We start from the raw sequence: 19,415 nt of genomic DNA on the forward strand, positions 1-19,415 counted from the left end.
TTTACTTAAAAAACTGCGGATTTGTTACCAGAAAAATATCATAAAAGATTCTTTACCAAAAAGATAAAAAATCTTGACACCTTAAAAAAGGATCCACAAAAGTAAAAATACCCAATATTTCATAAGATTTTAAACACTGGTTAGCACTATAAAAGTAAAGATCTTGACATACTAAACCTGCCTTGATTAGCACTACCAAAGCAAAGAGAACTGAAATACATTTATATAGCAGTCTCCAAAATTCATATCTGCTATTTTTGTGCAGATCATTAAGGATTGTTCTCAGCCAGGGGATGACAATTTTGATTTTTGGTGCGAATGTACAAACTACAAGTCTGTTACGATTTGTGCACTTAAGCTGTTCCTTACAAGATCATAGTATGCACCCAGAAACCAGATTATCTTACCGAAGAAGGTTGGATTCGTTTCAACCGACGGACAACTTGCCTCATAGTTGGTCTTGCTGAGAGGCTATCAACTGTGCATGTAATGGCCAAGTGCAGCAGTTGTACAAGATGGTCATGCGGACCACTATCCCATAACCTTGCAGTGAACACATCCTTTGCTTGACCCTGTCGCAGCATCATGCAGGCCCAAGAAACGATATTGAAACCATTTGCATGCGAGGAGAAAGAAGGATCCAAAGCTTTTTTATCTGATATCAACTCGAGAAGCACAACTCCATAGCTGTAGACATCAGCCTTCTCGGATACACGGCAGGTCATAGCATACTCCGGTGCAACATATCCAAATGTGCCGGCTACACCAGTTGTTGCATGGGTTTCCGAGTTACCCAAAAGCCTTGATAATCCGAAATCAGACAGATAAGCATTACAATCATCATCCAACAATATGTTACTTGGCTTGACGTCCCGGTGCAGAACCTTTGGATTGCATTGGTCATGTAAATATGCAAGTGCATGGGCTACATCCGAAGCAATCTTGTGAATAATCTTCCAATCTACAGCTCTTGTGGACCTTTCCTTGATAAAATTTTCTAAATTACCACCTGACAAATAATTATATATGAGAAACATCTCCGTTTCACTGGCATGGTAACCTATTAGGGTTACAAGATTAGGGTGCCTCATTGTTTCAAGGGTCTTCACCTCAGCATGGAACTGCTGAACACCTTGGAACCTTCCAACAGCAAGCCTCTTCACTGCCACTAGAGTTCCCGGAGCTATTTCAGCCTTGTACGTAGCACCAAAACCTCCATTCCCAATGCAATTTCCAGCACTGAAGTTCCCTGTTGCCTGGACAATTGCTTCATACGTCAATGGAACCCCAATGTCAACAAAAGCTGTAATTTCCCTAGTTTCAGAAACCTGAACCCTGGACATTGGAACCCATTTCCTGGTGTAAAAGAAGAGAATGACTAGAACTAGAAGAACTGAAACAATGGCTGAGGCAGATGCTATGGATGCGATCTCAATGGAATCTAGACTTTGATCATCAATTGTGTTACTGGAAGGAGAAGCTGCACCAATTTGTGAACTTCCAGTGAAGGTTGTTTCAGCAGATCGTACAGACAGCGAGAATAAATGGTGTGAACGAAGTAAAGGCTTTTCACGGACATCTGTATTATTCACTGCATATGATCCAGACAGGTCGTTGGATGATACTTCAAGCATAGAAAGAGACTTCAAGTTCGAGAAACCAGAAGGAATTTCCCCTGAGAATTTATTATTATTGAGCTGAAGAGAAGTTAGGTTTCTCAGATCAAGAAGACCTTGTGGAATCTCACCAGATAGCGAATTTGATGAAAGGTCCAACACTTCAAGGGAACGAAGCTGTGCAAAGCTAGAAGGAATGGAACCAGTCAGGTTGTTGCTTGCCAAGGAGAGATGTTTGAGGTACTTCAACTGATGGAGCACTTCAGGAACCGGACCTCTAAACTTGTTTCTGCTTAGGTCAAGAAAAACAAGAGATTTCAAGTACCCGAAGCATCTGGGAATTAACCCCGTAATCTGATTCTCTGAGACATCCAAATATCTAAGAGATCTGCAAATTGCACCGATTCCAAATGGAATATGACCGGACAATTTGTTCTTGCTAACATCAGCAATCAACCCATGAAGCTTATTACAGTTTCCAAACAAACTTCCTGGAAATGATCCAGTGAGCTTGTTCCCACCAGCTAAAAATGCATAATCAATCTGCTTCTCCAATCTTGTTGGTACAACTGGCAGCCCTGGGAGTGAACCAGAGAAGCTATTTCCACCAAAATTGTGAATCAACACAGCTTTTGAACTAGAAAACGGAAAAACCATTGCATGCCGCGTTTTATACGCAAAGAATGACAAATACACAAATGCTGGATCACGGGTTTGGAGAAGTCCATAACTCAAGGAGGAAAAGCCGGGGCATACACTTTGATTAAATTTGGGGATCGATCCAGACATGAGGTTTCCACTGATATCAAAAAGTGTCATACAGGGAATTGGAAGCTTATCATCAAGCTCCCCAGTTAGCCTGTTTGAGCTCAAATCCAGATGATGTAGTTTCTTGCATCCATTAAACACGCCAAATACTTCCCCACTGAAGCGGTTCTGAGCTAAGTTCACCATTTCCAAATTCTCACAACCGCTCCAATTCCTTGCTAACTTCCCCTCAAGATTTGCCCTCGGCACCCAAAGTACTTTTAGCTTAGGAAGGGTAGTAATTCTCATGGGAATGGAGCCTCGAAAATGATTATACTCATCAGTAGTAGCAAGTGGCAATCGAAATGAAAGCTCTTCACTTGAACTCTGCTCACTCAGCACGGGATCAAAGAGATTAGAAAGGACAAGAACCGACAACTGAGCACAATTTCCAAGCTCCATGGGGATCAAACCGCTAAGGTTGTTTCTAGAAACATCGAGAACCTCGAGCTTATGCAGCTGACCAAGCTCATTAGGAATAACACCATCCAACATGTTAGAAAACAACAAAAGAGTCCGTAACCGCGGACAATTCCCCAAACTACTGGGAATACTCCCAACTAGGAAATTCCACGACAGATCGAGATACTCTAGATACCGACAATTACTTCCAAAATTCTCGAGAATCGGTCCCTTTAGCTGATTATTAGACAAATAAAGCCCCTTCAACTTGTGGAAACTACCAACATAACTAGGCATGGACCCCTTCAGCTTATTCCCAGCTAAATTCAAAACCTCCAAATCCACAAATCTTGAGAAAGATCCTGGAATCTCCCCTTCGAGTTCATTAAACCCAAGATTCAAAACCCGCAAATTTCTCAACCAAACAAATTCATTAGGCAACTTACCAGTAAGTGAATTCCCTTCAAGATCAAGTTCTTCTAAGTTCTGTAAACCCCATAGTTCTAAAGGAATTTCACCACCAATATCATTAAAAGCAAGAGACAAAACTCTAAGCTCAGTAAGTTTCCCAACCAAAGGTGACAAGTTCCCCACTAATTTCCCCTTAGAACATGCACTTCTTCTCAATCCAAAACCATAAAACGGGAACTTAGACAGCTTTGAAGAACAAGAACAAGGTTGAGCAAAGTTACCTTCAGAAACTTCACGACAACCACCAGGAATGGTGATGGAGATGACCTGAGACCTTGAATTGCATGAAACTCCAAACCAGGAGCAGTGATTAGGGTTGTTTGAAGAGTTCCAGCTTGAAAGAACCCCGGAAGGATCAAAAACAGAGCTTTTGAACTCCAACAGGATTCTTTTCTCAGAAGCCAAGTTCCCTGAAGCTAAGTAGAAGAAAGCAAACAGTTGAAACACAAACAAGATCAAATCTTTACAGAACAGATAGCATTTCATGGTGTTTCTTTTTTGGTTAGAAAAACAAAGAAGATGATATCTCTGTTGTTGAAAGAAAGAATCCACCCCCAAAGGGACCAAAGATTACTCTCTCTGTTTTCTAACGGCAAAAATCATTTGATTGAAGTGCTTGTTTTTGGAGGAAATGGGGAGGTCTTTGGATGAGAAAAACGCGTTTTTTATTTTGCTTCTTCTTTGATGGGGTTGAAGGAAGAAAGTCTGAGTCTACTCTTGAGCAAAGCTCTGTTTTTTCTTTTCTTTTTTTTTTTCTATGCAAGATAGTGTGGCCCACGCAGACTAACGGGTGAGCGAGGTGGGGTCCATCTGCCGGTCAATTAATACATCATAACCGTCCATCAACACACGGAGGCTCCTTGGAAGAACAGGCGGACTGTGGGGCCCATTTTGTATCCCATATTTCCTACTTATCAAATTTTTTTAATTTACGAAAAGTATAAAAGAAAATTCTAATATTTTCTAAAAAAATTATAAAAAGATTATTATATCAATTTTTAACATTTTAATAATTTTGTATAATTATTATATTTTTCAGTAGGATAAACTACATTTTTAATCATTTAATTATTAACAAATTTACATTTTAATCATATAATTATAAAAAATTATAATTTAATCATTTAATTATTCGAAATTGGTTATTTAAGTCACATCTTTGTTATCTTTGGTATGGATATCAACGTGGTATGTTAAGCCACTATTCTTAAAAAGTATTTAAGTGAGCTACATAGTTAGCAACTCAATTATTAATAAGTTTTCATTTTGACCACTCAGCTATAAAATATTATAAAATAATAATTAACAGTCGAATGACATTGCACATTAATTCATAGACTTAATAGTTAATTTGGTCCTTGAATATAACTAAAGTGTCATTTTGAAATTTTTATAATTTTTAACCCAAAATCCAGAAAAATAAATTTATTAGAAAATTGTAAAAAAAGCTTGAAAATTCTTAATTTTTTTGAAAATATAAAATATATTTATTTTTTATAATTATGAGAAATTATTAAACTTGTAAAAGATTTCATACACTAAATAAAATTTTGAAATAAAATATTATAAAAAATCAATGAAATTTTTTAAAATATATTTTTATAAAAAATAAAAAATTAAAATAATTACAATCAAAGTTTAAAATATTGAACCTAAAAAAGGCCACATTTTTACTGGGACAGAGGAAATAAAATTATAAACAAATCTATTTTTCTTAGATGCCCAAAATCTCATTGTTCATCTCCATATTTTTTCATTGTATGGCCACTTTTTTAATAAATTAAACTTAAGTTTCTTTTCTATTCATTTTTTTTCTGTAAGTAAATTGAAAATGGTAAACATAATAATAGAAAAAAAAATCTTATTTTGTACTTGATTAATCATCCAATTTATATTATATCATTGAAATATTTTAGCATTTTATTATTATTACTTTGAGAATTCACCTAGATTGAGAATAGTGATTTTGACTGAGGAATGCATAATATGTTATAATTTGTAACATAAAATATACTTTTTAAAAAAAACAAAATTTGGAAAATTTGATATTTGGATTTGTTTTATTTGAGGTAATAATTAGACAACCATATTTGCTAAAGTAGTATTAAAATGATGGTTGTATCTCACTTCAACTGCTATTTTTTTAAAATTTAAACCATATCATTAAATCAAATCATTAGTGATAAAAAATATTTTCACAAATTGATTAGTATTAACATCTTTCCTTTTCAATAAGATGATTTTGATTAGGCTTAATGACAAATTTGATCACTAACATTTTCATGTTTTGTCAAAATGGTCCTAATTATATTTTTGAGCCTTTTTTTCATCAACCTTTGTTCTTTTTTTCAATCTACTCTTTCTAACAGATTTAATGAAAGTACCATTAAAAAAGTTATTGAGGATGATGTGGATTTTCATATGCGGAATATTTTTAATAAGATGTAATTTATTACTAAGATAACCAAATAAGATAATTACATGTGGACAATAATAAAATAAAAAAATACATTAAATTACAAAATAACTCTTAATTTAAAAAAAATAAAAGTAATTATCTAAAAAATTAACTTAGTAGAAAAACTTCTCAGTAAATAAACGTACGAAAGATTGAAACATTGAATTTATTCATTAAATTTGTTTAAAAAAGTAGATTAAAAAAAAGAACAAATGTTGATGACAAAAAAGGCTCAAAATATAATTAGGGTCATTTGACAAAACATGCAAAAGTCCGTGGCTAAATTTATCATTAACCCTTTTGACAATTGAAATTGTTTATTGAGATATGTTGTCCAAAATTACAAAAAAAAAAGACATATTTAAGGTAGGTTTTAAGAATCAAATTGAAATGATGAAATATTATTAAGGTAAAAAAAAATTTAAATGTATATAATCACTTATATATTATTTATAATAATATTTATTATTGTAATAATTAAGAAATTTATTTTTATTTTCTATGTAGGGGTGAATCTAGGGGGTGACAGGTGCCGAGCCTCTTAAAATAAAAAATTGTCTATTTTAATTTTTTTAAAATTTTAGATTAATAAAGATAAAACTATACTTTAGCCTCCTAAAAATGATAAAATTACGATTTAATCTTTTAAAAATTATATTTTTATTATCATAAAAATTATAATTTAATTTTGACCCCTAAAATGTTTTTCTAACTTCGCTCCTGTTTTTATATATTAATGAAGATGTTAATATATTGGATAAAAAAATCATTTGAAATGAAAAGATAGTGACCGAGAAATGAGTAGGTATAGTTAATATAAAATAATAAAATAGGATATTTGTGGAATTATGAATAATGTAGCAAATATTTTAAAGTTTTCAAGGAATGGTGTGCTGTGCAATTTTTGGGTGTAACCACGTGGAAATGGAACGCCCAAATATATATTTTTAATTCTATTTCTAATAATTTAATTTATAATCAAATCTTAGATATGTAGAGCTCAGCTAAAATCCTAAAACAGGTTTGTTCAGGAGAAAAAAAGTTAAGTTTGTAATGGTTAAAAAATATAAGTTTATTTAATTTAGAACTTGTTTTTCACAATTCCTGTTAATATCTAAAAAGTGAGGACCACAAATGTGACACCGACATTAATGGTGGGTGGTGTCTGATTGGAGGATTAACAAAAGCATTTAGTGGGTGAGATGTCACATTAACTGACACCCATTTCCATTGGTTCAAATCAATTCCAGCTTTCTACCCAATCAGGAAGGGATTCTGAGACTTAATCATTTATTATCATCATTTATTAAATAAACATGAAATGAAACAAATATTTTCGTCCATTTTATATTTTTTTAAGAGGTATAATGATAATCATTTCCATTAATAATGGTAAGATATCATCAAATAAAATTAAATAAATTGAATATAATTTATCTAAATCAAAATAAATTTAATTACAACGACAAGATTTAAGTTAAAATAAAATTAGATAACACTTCCATAGGGTAGGATCTGAATTCAAATATTAAAAGTTTAAGATTACGACTTTTACAAATTATGTCAAAGCTTCATTGACTTATTTGATTTTATTTTTACTTCATTTTGAAGATGGATGAAAAAATAAATAAAAAGTAAAATTTATTTTTAAAAATTAGTGTTCTTTTTGAAGTGAAAGATGGGAGTGGATAGGTTATTTAAGATTTTTTTAATTAATATTTTTTAAAAATATTACATAAAAATATTGAAAGATATAAAAAAATTTCTAATAATATTTTTTTTGAAAAATATATATTATAATAGAAAAGATGTTTATAAAGATCGAAACAAAGCATTGAAAAATTGACAATGTATGGTCAAATTCCTTTTTCATTTCAAGTGTAGAAGCATTTGCTATGTAATTTATAACACAAAAAAAATATAGAATAGTTTAAAGAGTAAAATAAGAATTTTTAAAAGTTGGGACGGAACAGGCATAAACAAAAATTAGCCTGCTACACTGTCCGCGGTGAATTGTATTTTGTCATCTCTACTCTAAACTTCCCGGTGAATTGTATTTTGTCATCTCTACTTTAAACTTGGGAAGGTTAATTTTCCCTTTCCACCAGCAGTCCCTAGGCACCCCCTTATATTCTCACTAGCTAAAAGGACCTGATTCTCATATAATTATACATAAGAAGAAAATATGTCTAGGAACTTAAGATTCCATTGAAGTACATTTGTGTGTGTCTATGTATGTATATGTATATGTATATGTGTGTATATATATATCACTTCAACGAGGGCCTTTGAATTTGTGTTGAAGACATGACCCATGCATGACGATTAAATATGAACAGATTATGTGCAAGCATCCAATGACAAAAGTGCACCATTTGGGCAGGCATTTCCGGCTGGGAAGAGGCCAGTGGCTTGACTTTTGGTTGTTCCTTTCAACAACAGCATTTTCCTTTACAACGGTTAAATGAGCAACACCAACGCCATCGACACGAAGGGAACCAAGAGCAACAGTTGCTGCAAGCTGATTTCGATTTCAATGCAGAGGCCAAGGGCTTTTCTTGTTGTTTCTGCTGCACTTCTTCTTTCTTTGAAACATTAGGCTTTTCTTGTAGTTTCTGCCGCACTTTTTCTTCCTCTGAAACATTACTTTCATCTTCCGAACTGCAATGATACCAATATAACTTAAGCTGAAAAGTTCCCACAAGATCTCGAATTTCTTGTAGATTGTATATGAAATCCCAAATATAAGCATCGTAAGCATAATATGCAGCCCATGTTACTTGGATGTGAGTATTGGATACGGACATGTGATTGAGTATGCTTGATTTCTTCTCAGTTTTATCATATATTTAGAGCATTAGTGGAAACAAATACCGGATATCAAACTTTTAAAAGAAAGTTTTTCTTTCCCAAAGATATGCTATATGTAATATTTGATAGAGGAGGGGGAAAAGAGAAGTCTACACTGAAGAAAACTGCATACAACAACCCAAATATATGCATCATAAGTGCAGCCTATGTTAATTGGACATGAGTGAGTGTCAGATATGGAGATGCGATTGAGTATGCTCGATTCTTCTTAGTTTTTTCATTTACTTGGAGCATCATATTCATACCTCTATACTCTCTATACTCATTTCCGAATATTGACATCAATCTTTTAAAAGAAAGTCTTTCTTGCCCAAAGATCTACTTATATCTAATTTTTGATACAGTAGCATAAATGTAGGGAGAAAAAGAGAAACATACTCTGAACAACAACAGCAGAATCTTTTCAAGCTGCAGTTCCAACAGCTGCTGCAAGCTGATTTCGATTTCAATGCAGAGGCCAAGGGCTTTTCTTGTTGTTTCTGCTGCACTTCTTCTTTCTTTGAAACATTAGGCTTTTCTTGTAGTTTCTGCCGCACTTTTTCTTCCTCTGAAACATTACTTTCATCTTCAGAACTGCAATGATACCAATATAACTTAAGCTGAAAAGTTCCCACAAGATCTCGAATTTCTTGTAGATTGTATATGAAACCCCAAATATAAGCATCGTAAGCATAATATATGTTACTTGGATGTGAGTATTGGATACAGACATGTGATTGAGTATGCTTGATTTCTTCTCAGTTTTATCATATATTTAGAGCATTATTGGAAACAAATACCAGATATCAAACTTTTAAAAGAAAGTTTTTCTTTCCCAAAGATATGCTATATGTAATATTTGATAGAGGTGGGGGAAAAGAGAAGTCTACACTGAAGAAAACTGCATACAACAACCCAAATATATGCATCATAAGTGCAGCCTATGTTAATTGGACATGAGTGAGTGTCAGATATGGAGATGCGATTGAGTATGCTCAATTCTTCTTAGTTTTTTCATTTACTTGGAGCATCATATTCATACCTCTATACTCTCTATACTCATTTCCAAATATTGACATCAATCCTTTAAAAGAAAGTCTTTCTTGCCCAAAGATCTACTTATATCTAATTTTTGATACAGTAGCATAGATGTAGGGAGAAAAAGAGAAACATACTCTGAACAACAACAGAAGAATCTTTTCAAGCTGCAGTTCCAACAGTAGCACAACGCGCAGCTATAATTAGAACAGTAGCAGAAAGCCCAGCTACAACCAGAACAGGAGCATGATGGCCATGCACACTTCTTCTTCTTGCTTTTGTTTTTTCTGCAGTAGAAAAGGTGCATATTCATTATAGAGAAACCATTAGGTTTGAAATTTCTATATGATTGTGCACATAAGAAGAATAGACATGGACATGCAATTCTTGATAAGGACATTGCGACACATGGATTTAAAATAAATTAGAAGATGGGTACGACAAGACACCGCAAACTTTTTATTTTCCTTTTTGACGATAATATGCAATAAGAATATATAATTGATACGTTTGTTTAAATATTAACATGCAAATAGCTTTTGTTCATTGTTGATTCCCCTGCTTTGCATGTTCTGCTGTGTCCGGGTGTCTTCACATGTCAAGCATGTATTCCACCCCAACGAAACAATTTTCCGTGTTAGATCCCTGCACGAAGTGTCTGTGCTTCATAGGTATGCATCGAACAAGCATTGGGTTTGAAATTTATATATGGGAATGAATAAATGACAACATAAGGTTTGTATTAACAACTGCATAGACACCAAGGTAAAAGGTACTTGTTTTGCAGAAAGAAAAACTTATGTTGAGCACATCAATCCACAAGTATATAGGATTATTTTGCAGATAAAAGAACGCTATCAACTTACACTGGAAAGTCAAAGGAGCATTGACCGATTCCACTTTCAGAAATATTGGGCTGATTCCAGGGTGCAATTGACATTGACTTGTCAACAATTGGTTCTTCAGCAGTAAGGGCTGTTTTATCCTTAGCAGTATCATCTGAAACCACAGTTTCCTTCCTTATGTCAAATTCAAAATTCTCTGTGTACGTTGGAGCAACAGCAGGGAATGGAATTAATGCCTTAACTTCACCTGGCTTTTCCACACCACGGGCAGTTTCCTTGTTTTGAATTAGATCTCTGGCGAAACTAGTGCTCCCTACTTTAATGCTAAACAATGAGTCATTAGAAGCGAGACTCCAATCCATAGGTGCTGGTGATTTACTTATTGAAAAGACAGCAGACGGAATCCTATACGGATCATACTCTTCAACCCCTCTATCCATTACTTGGATTGGAGGGGATTGTGTCAATGCTGATTCTTGTGCAACAATGGGAACTTGGGAATTAGATTTTGAACCTGCAGATCCATTTTGAGTTTGTTTTATTATGGAAGAGCTCTTGCCAGAAGTTAATCCTGATATGCCTGATTCTTGTGTATCTGCTTGAGACTTATCATCGGTAGATGAACCAGATGAAGGTGAAGACAATGATGATGAAGACGAAGATGACGGCGAGCTAATATTTTCAGTTGAGAAATCACCTTTAGACCTATCAATCTCCCCTTGAGCTACTTCTGATCGATTACTACTTCCACTTTCATCTTTTGGCCCTTCGTGTATTTCAACATCATTTTTGTTTCCTGAGCCCTTGATAATTCCAGAATTGCCATTACTTATAGTTCCTTCAATACTATTTAGGACCTCTGAAAGGGCATCTGAATCATTACTGCTTCCACTATCTTCACTTGAATGCTTACTGTTTCCATTTTCATCCTTAAATTTTACACGTTTGCTTGAATTCTTACTCTTTCTATTGATGCTATCAGAGTCCATAACTTAAAAAGTTTGTACGAAACAGGGTCAAAATCAAGCATTTGTATTTATCAACACATAGATCTACCTGGAAAATGAAAAACAGAAAGAAACCTTTCACCATGTCAGTGAAAAGATGAAGTGTTCACAGATTTAGACAAAGTTCAAAGACTATGTGACGTTCAACAACTTCAAAACATTGTAATAATAATAATAACACCATTGTAATGCTGAAAACAATATCTATGTTTGATGACTGGTCAGTTTTATGAATTGAGGAAGGAATCTAGAATGAATAACATATATACAGCCTATGCAATGAACTTTGTAATGAAATCGTGAAAAACAATGCATGCCCTAAAGTACTCGTGTTCGACACATACGTCTATGATAGAATTTCATGATGATGATAAGCTCTTCCAAACAAAGTAAAAAGTGAGAAGGACCATGATGGATACATCGGACACTTAAAATCATAAGCATGAAGAACAAAGGCATTTGGTAGCAGAAATTCTCTGATATATACTATATTCAGAAAAGACATTACGTTTCATTCCATTAGCAATTTCAATTCTAAGTTGAAAGCTTCGTTAATTTATCAAATTGCTGAACTAATACCAGAAATAAATGCAATCAATTCATTTCCCTTGAACAATTTCTACTATGTTTATTTTTCCGAAATTAAGAGAAAAAACAATTATAATAAACTTTTTGGAAAAGAGAAAAAGAACAAACATACTTTAGTTTAGTAGCATTGAACATATGAACTGCTGAAATTAAACTCGTCGGAAGTGTCTCCGGGCTATCCTCAGCAGCTTCTTTACGTTCAACAAATATCTAAAATCGGAATATACCTATCAATTTTAAAAGTTAAAAAAAAAGGGAATTAACAAAAAAAGAAACCCGTCATATGTTTATCCCCAACTTTTTTAAAAGGATAGACACAAAATTAACCAGAAAACCGAAACCGATAATTGAGAATCAAATTACACATAAAAAAAAACTGATTTTTCATTTTGTTTGTATAATAATTCAATCATAAATTAAAAAAAAACTGCATAAAAAAGAATTAAGAGGTTTAAAAATGTGGATGGAGTAACGCCAATTTTTGCAAAATTTGTTCATAGTTTCTGAAACTAATCTCATCAAAATTGCAATTGAAGACGTTGTTGTAAGTTTTAAACTTACTGCGTCTTTCCATTTATTTGCAGGATGAGGGAAACTGTTGAGCTCGATATAGCTTAGTTTTTCAAATTTTCTTGCATTTGAAGTTCGTATGATACCAGCATGAAGACTGATGGTTTCTACAACAAGCTTAGATTGGTTATAAAACTTTGTTCTATCAGTTTCTGCTTGATTTTGGTAAATTACTCATTGGACTTTTATTTTAAGTTAAAATGTGCGACAAGTCTATGTACTTTTCGAAAAATAAGAATTTAGTTTCTGTACTTTTATTTCATGCACTTTAATCCCTTTACTTTTTATATTTCAAAACTCAGGTTTAACTATTAATATTGTTAATTATTTTGTTAAATTCAAGTTAATTATAAAGTTATTTTTAATTAGATGGCTATTAAATGAGTTTTTTTTTTATTTCAAAAATGTCATAGCAACAAATTTAAAAAAAAAACTAACAATCTTAACAGTTAACCCTAAATTTTAAAATTTAGAAAATAGAAAAATTAAATTCCATAAAATAGAAATAAAAGGACTAAATTCCTATTTTTCAAAAAATACAAGGATTTATAGCATATTTTAAACTTTATTTTAATACATCTATCCCTGAACTTAAGCTGATTCCAATGTCTATTTATTTTTACTACGAACCCCAAAAAACTATTTTACTTTTAAAATGTTATTTAAATGTTAAATATTTATTTTATAATTAATTTTAAATAAAAATAAAATATATTATTAACTATGAATTCAAAGTGAATTTGAAAAGTATATATTTGAATGCTGTGATAGAAGTTGTAGTCACAACAACAAAAAGATTTTTCACATAAAAAATTGTTAATGCATAATTAACCTACATTTGATGATTCTTAGTTAAAGAATCAAATCATTAAAATCAACATTACAAATATGCAATGATTTAAGTCCAATTTTTTTAACTCTCAAGTTGCAACCTCAATTATATACATCTAAGTGAGATTCTCGCTACTTACTTTCTCAAACCACTTAGTAGGTATTATCAAGTCATTTAAAGATGAAAATGTCAAAAAAATGTTCTTCACTTGAACATATAGATTTAATTACTCATTCAATGAAATCAATGAGTTCCATTTTCCCCTATTTTTTTATATAATGATTAGAATTGTCCATAAACCCTTTTTACTCGTAATTAAGAAGATAAAATACGTTTGAGCGTATTCGAATCCATGTCTTTTTGCACTGATAATAATATCGATGGCAACCAACTTAAGACTCAGTCAACTTTATTTTCTATTTTAAACACTCATCATATCATGTTATTCAAAGAGACCCCTTAACTTCAAACCTCTCTTTCACGTCACTAACATGTATTTGACCTTTTCACACCTTATTTTTCGTAGTCTTCTAAATCGCACGGATTCTTTACACCCTAACTTTTTTTCCATGAAGAGCAAGTTTTTAAGTTATTGTACTTGACATCTTAATTATTATTCTTACCACATAATACATTAGTAAAACTAATACAAAGACAAAAACTTTCAACTAAAGATAGTGTTGTCGCAAAATATTGTGGTTACCGGTGTTGGTACAAGTACTATGGAGGCCTCTGTACTTTGATTTAACGTATAGGGATTAATTTACCCAATATTTGAATAGAGGAGGTAAAATGTAATCTGACTCCTAGTATAATGCCTCCATGGTACATTTACTTAATCTTATTCATCCTTTAATAGCACATATCTATATATTATATAAAACCAGCTCCTAAGGGAGCCATAAGAGTAAATAGGGATATAATATTGTAACACCCCTCACTAGTTCGGTTGTCGAACCCGAATTATAGGATGTTATGATAGTTAAAGGAACAATTACATGCAAAACTAAATTCAAGAATATTAAATAACATGTAATTGTTACGTATATCATGCATGAAAAACAAATCGAGTCTAAGTCGAGCTTACAAAAGCTCTAAAATTTACCCAGAACAAACAAGGATCAAATTGTAACATTTTCAAAAGATAAAGGTAATTGCAAAAACTCATCAAAAGTCATACGATCATGTAACAAACTAAGACCGTGTGAAAAAACTAGATGACCAAATCTATAGTACTCACATAGGCGTATGGTCAGCCTATGTGACAATCGGAAACCATGTGCTTTTAACCATTTCCCAGTAGACACACGGTCATGTCACTAGCCCGTGTGACACACACAATCGTGTGGTACAAATTATGCCATTTGATGTCTACTTCAAATCCAACCTTAAAATGTAACCTCAAAATGCATTTTGGTAACTTAATAACATGTTCAAAACATACCAAAACATATCATATAACAACCCCTAATCATCTAACTAATATGCCTCAATGGCACCATTGCACAACAATGTTAAATAAGTATCACGAACCATTCAAGTCAATTGATACAACTCTATACCATTTATATCACACTAATCCAACCTTTCTACAATCAAATACGACCATTTGAGAGCTTCAACCATTGTGAACCGTAATACCATTTTGTACATTTTAAGCACTCTAACGAGGCATCCAAAAACCAACCACATTCTTAGCTTAAACACATGAAATCTCCCATTTATACACATATACAATTCAAGCCCTATCTACATATTATATACACATTCCAAACAAGAATTATATAGGGACCATTTCATCATCTTTCAAAATCAACACTTAACCATATTGAAACCTATTTACATGCCACATAACCGGGTCAAAAATGGTTCAAAAGTCTACCAAAACTAAAGCTAGGTAGTGTGAGCTCCGAGTCGATTCGATCTCCACGATCCGCAAAAGACAACTATAATACAGGAAAACATAACAGAGTAAGCATTATATGTGCTTAGTACGCTCATAGGTGTTAAAATAGTAAACTTACCTCAATTCATAATTAAACAATTAAGACATACTGAGACAAACATGGAAATCATTTGGCATCCTGCTACTTTCATATGTACGTCAACAAATACATTCAGAGGTTAGTTCATTTACATGACATGAATTTATAACATAACCAACTACATGTTTAACAACTCATTTCATAACTCATTTGCAAACACATACATGTATATTTATTTTCATTCATGCACCACCATTACATCCATTTCATTTTCTGTTGCACTTTTTATCTTCACTCGGAGAACTAAAGAATATTGAACTCAGATACACGTAATTGATTTAATTCCACAAGCTACAGAATTGATTTGCTTATACAAGCTTTATTCGATGCTGCTCACTCAAGCTGTTGAGAATCCGCAATATGGGCTGGATCTCAAGCATTGATGAAGAATAATTGAATTTGCTCACAGAAGCTGTGATATTTGAATTTGCTCACACAAGTTGTAGGTCAAGTTTACTTTTGCAACTTTATTCGATGCTGCTCACTTGAGCTGTCGAGAATCCGCAACACATGCTGAATCTCAGCTATCGATAAAGAAATCCCTGACCAACACCCGATTACTTTTAAACCTTAATGGTGTTTCATTCATATTCTAATCATTTACTAAATTCATTCAGGCACGTTGCAATTTTTGAATCATTTCAATCCTGTGACCGTATACACCTTTTCGTATATCAAATAACGATTCATATACATTTTAAACCTTATAACAACATCACATACATACTATCCAATTACATAGTTGATCAAATCCATTCAATAGCATATACCTATTCATATTTATCATTTAATTCGTATTTTATAATTGAGTCCATTTGATGTCAAAACATTATAATCACGACAATACAACTAGAAAATTACACAATATAACACAAACATATTATTAATTGATGAAGTAAGTCCTGTATGAACTTACCTAGAAAAGCAACAAGTAATTAAGGTGTCAGGGACTAATTTATAATTTCTCATTTTCTCGATTATCTTCTGATTGACTCAAATCCCGATCTATAATAATTCATTTTAATTTATCAATTCTAAACATCTTTTAACAACTTATTATAAAAATATAAAAAATTCAATTTCATTTTACAAAATTTTCCTAAAGTTTCACATTTTATTCAATTTAGTCCCTAAAACCAAAACAAACATATATTTCACATTTGAGCTCCATTCACGACCGGTTTTTAAATACATCCTTCTAAGGCTCTCTAGAATCCATAATTATTGAAATTTCATGATAATTTTGAAATAATTACATTTTAGTCCTTAAGTTTAAAACTAATAAAGTTCACTTTACAATTTAGTCCTTAATCATTTCTAAGCTTACAACCAAGCCATTTAACATTAAAAACATCAAAAACCATCAATGGTAACATTTTAAAACTTTAATAATTTTACTGCTTAATACCTGTAATAACTAAATCAAGTTACAACGATTTCAAAAATATAAAATTTACAAAAAGAAATACTTAAATAAAGTTGAAACTTCAATCTTTCTTTTTCCTCTAAGGTTTCGGCCAAAAGATGAGAAATGGGAAGAAGATGGCTTTTCTTTTTCTTTTCAATTTCTTTTATTTTATTATTTTATGATATAAAAACATATTTTATTACTTCAACATATAATTATATCATAATTTATTAGTTTTCTACACACCAACCGTCCACTAAGTCTTAATAGTGGCCAAATTGTCATTCAAACCTTGGTTAATTATATCTAAGCCCTTTAACAATTAAAAATTTATAACAATTATTTTTTACCATTTTTACGATTTAGTCATTGTATCTTATTTAGTTACTAATTCGATAAAATTACCTATTCAAAATTCAATTCACCTATACAGTAACTTTGTAAATATTTAATAAAAATATTTACAAGCTCGGTTTATGAAAACGAGGCCTCGATACCTTATTTTTCAATATCTTTGACTTTAGGGTTGTTACACTTGTGCCTTAACTAACTATCAAATTAACGAATTTGTCATACCAAAATATAATATAATACTATAATTAACTAGAAAATATTAATTAATAATATTTACAGACTCGATCATCGAAAAACGAAATTTTGAAACCACCATTTCTAACATCACTGAAAATAGAGCTGTTACAAATAGACTTTTAATATGTTAGAATTTATATATCTATATAATATTATATATATAGCCTTATTAGGTTTATAAGAGTTAATAGGGTTAAATGTCATTTAATGTAACACCCTTCATCCGTTTCAGACAACCAGTACGAATGAAAGATGCCACTGAATTAAGTATAAGAAAGAAATATTAAATTTATTTAAGAATTGAAAGTTTGAAATATTTTTATAAAATGATTAAAATATATTTTAGACAATATTCAAAGTTTTAAAATTATTTAGGATTTATTAGGGTTAATCAAAGGTTATTGAAACCCAAAAAAAGGCAAAACTATTTAAAATAGTACAATGTTAAAAACAGGTGCGACGTAAGAACTTTTGACATTGTGACAAAACTTACTAAATAGCGCTGTCACAACGTAAATTATGCGACGTTGAGATGTTGGGTGACTAGGTCACAACGTTACAATTCCGTGGTTGTGACATCGAGTGGTGAGGTCACTGAGATCAAAATTTCATGGTCGTAATGTAACTCACATTAATATGCCCAAAACACATCTAAACGTGTTCTTAGGACCTTTTATTCATGATTATGCCCAAAATTTGTAAGAATATTGCTTCGTGGAATATCTTCAACTTTGATCTTTAAGCATTTAGAGTTTTTTTTTTCATTACTCTTATGTATTTAGTTTCTATCTAAATTTTAATTATATATATTTTATCTTCTTCTATCAATAAATTTTCTTTTATTAATAATAATAGCGCACTTTTCTATTTTTTTCCTGCAATCTGTCATAATCTATTGGTTGATTGTTATTCCATATTCATGTATTTCCGATATACATAATATATTGTTGGGTTAAATATATTAATCTTAAATATAATTTTTCTTTTTTAAAATTTTAGATTTAATAAAAATAAACACAAGGAAAGGAACAAGAAGCTATTTTACGGGCAATTTACTAGAAAAAGCCCTTTTTTTTCAAAATTTATCAAAATGGGCCGATTTTTTTTTATTTACCGGAATGATCCATTTTTCGGGAAATCGCGCCCACGTCAGCGCGATGTCAGGGTACATGGCAGGACATCGCATCCACGTCAGCAGGTCGCGCTGACGTGGACACGATGTCCTGCCACATAACGCGTTCCTGGGGACGCGATTTTGACGTATTTTTCACGTTTGGTTTTTTTGGCTTTTAGGGTTTAGGGCCAGGATTTTTAGGCAAAAAATATTCCGGAATAAATTATTTCGCGTTGACGTTTCTGGTCAAATAGTATAAAATCGCTTCTACCAGGATGCTATTTGAGAAGAAATTGTGAAATCGCGCCCTTGTGGACGCGATTTTGCTACAATAGGTCATGTAAGAAACAATTTTTTTCTGATGCTTCTAAGCAAATAGTATAAAATCGTTTCTACGAGAATGCTATTTGAGAAGAAATTGTGAAATCGCGCCCTCGTGGACGTGATTTTGCTACAGTAGGTCATGTAAGAAATAATTTTTTTGTTGACGTTTCTGAGCAAATAGTATAAAATCGCTTCTACCAGGATGATATTTGAGAAGAAATTGTGAAATCGCGCCCTCGTGGACGCGATTTTGCTACAGTAGCAAGTTTGGGCTGAGGCTATAAATTAGGCAGAAAATGTTCTTAAAATGCATAAGTCATAGCAGAAAAAATTTAGAGAGGCTAAGAAAGTTAGAATTTCAAAATGAGTGAACGTATTAGTGCTATTATTTACTACGATGGTGAGGTTTACCACACCGAGAATAGTGTTGTTTTTTTGTCGGAGAATAC

The 19,415-nt window shown here is 32.1% G+C and overlaps 2 protein-coding genes across 3 annotated transcripts; both read right to left on the bottom strand.

Moving 5' to 3' along the window:
• Positions 1-90: 90 nt before the first annotated feature.
• On the bottom strand, positions 91-4,021 carry LOC107946368 (LRR receptor-like serine/threonine-protein kinase RPK2). The gene has a single exon (XM_016880656.2). The coding sequence runs from the start codon at positions 3,780-3,782 to the stop codon at positions 399-401; it is 3,384 nt and encodes a 1,127-aa protein (XP_016736145.1). The 5' UTR covers positions 3,783-4,021; the 3' UTR covers positions 91-398.
• A 3,626-nt stretch (positions 4,022-7,647) lies between these two features.
• Positions 7,648-12,806, bottom strand: LOC107946371 (cell wall protein RBR3). 2 transcript variants are annotated; one of them, XM_016880660.2, is made up of 6 exons: positions 12,644-12,806; positions 12,195-12,309; positions 10,509-11,543; positions 9,780-9,929; positions 9,004-9,198; positions 7,648-8,415 (listed from the first exon to the last, which is right to left on the bottom strand). In XM_016880660.2, exons 3-6 carry the CDS (start codon positions 11,474-11,476, stop codon positions 8,187-8,189), a joined length of 1,542 nt encoding a protein of 513 aa, XP_016736149.2. In that variant the 5' UTR covers positions 11,477-11,543; positions 12,195-12,309; positions 12,644-12,806; the 3' UTR covers positions 7,648-8,186. The 2 variants fall into 2 exon arrangements, with proteins under 2 accessions (XP_016736149.2, XP_040962917.1); XM_041106983.1 differs by lacking the exon at positions 9,004-9,198.
• Positions 12,807-19,415: the final 6,609 nt, after the last annotated feature.

The sequence above is a fragment of the Gossypium hirsutum genome, chromosome D12, assembly GCF_007990345.1.
Source record: "Gossypium hirsutum isolate 1008001.06 chromosome D12, Gossypium_hirsutum_v2.1, whole genome shotgun sequence".
NCBI classification, from domain to species: Eukaryota; Viridiplantae; Streptophyta; class Magnoliopsida; order Malvales; family Malvaceae; genus Gossypium; species Gossypium hirsutum.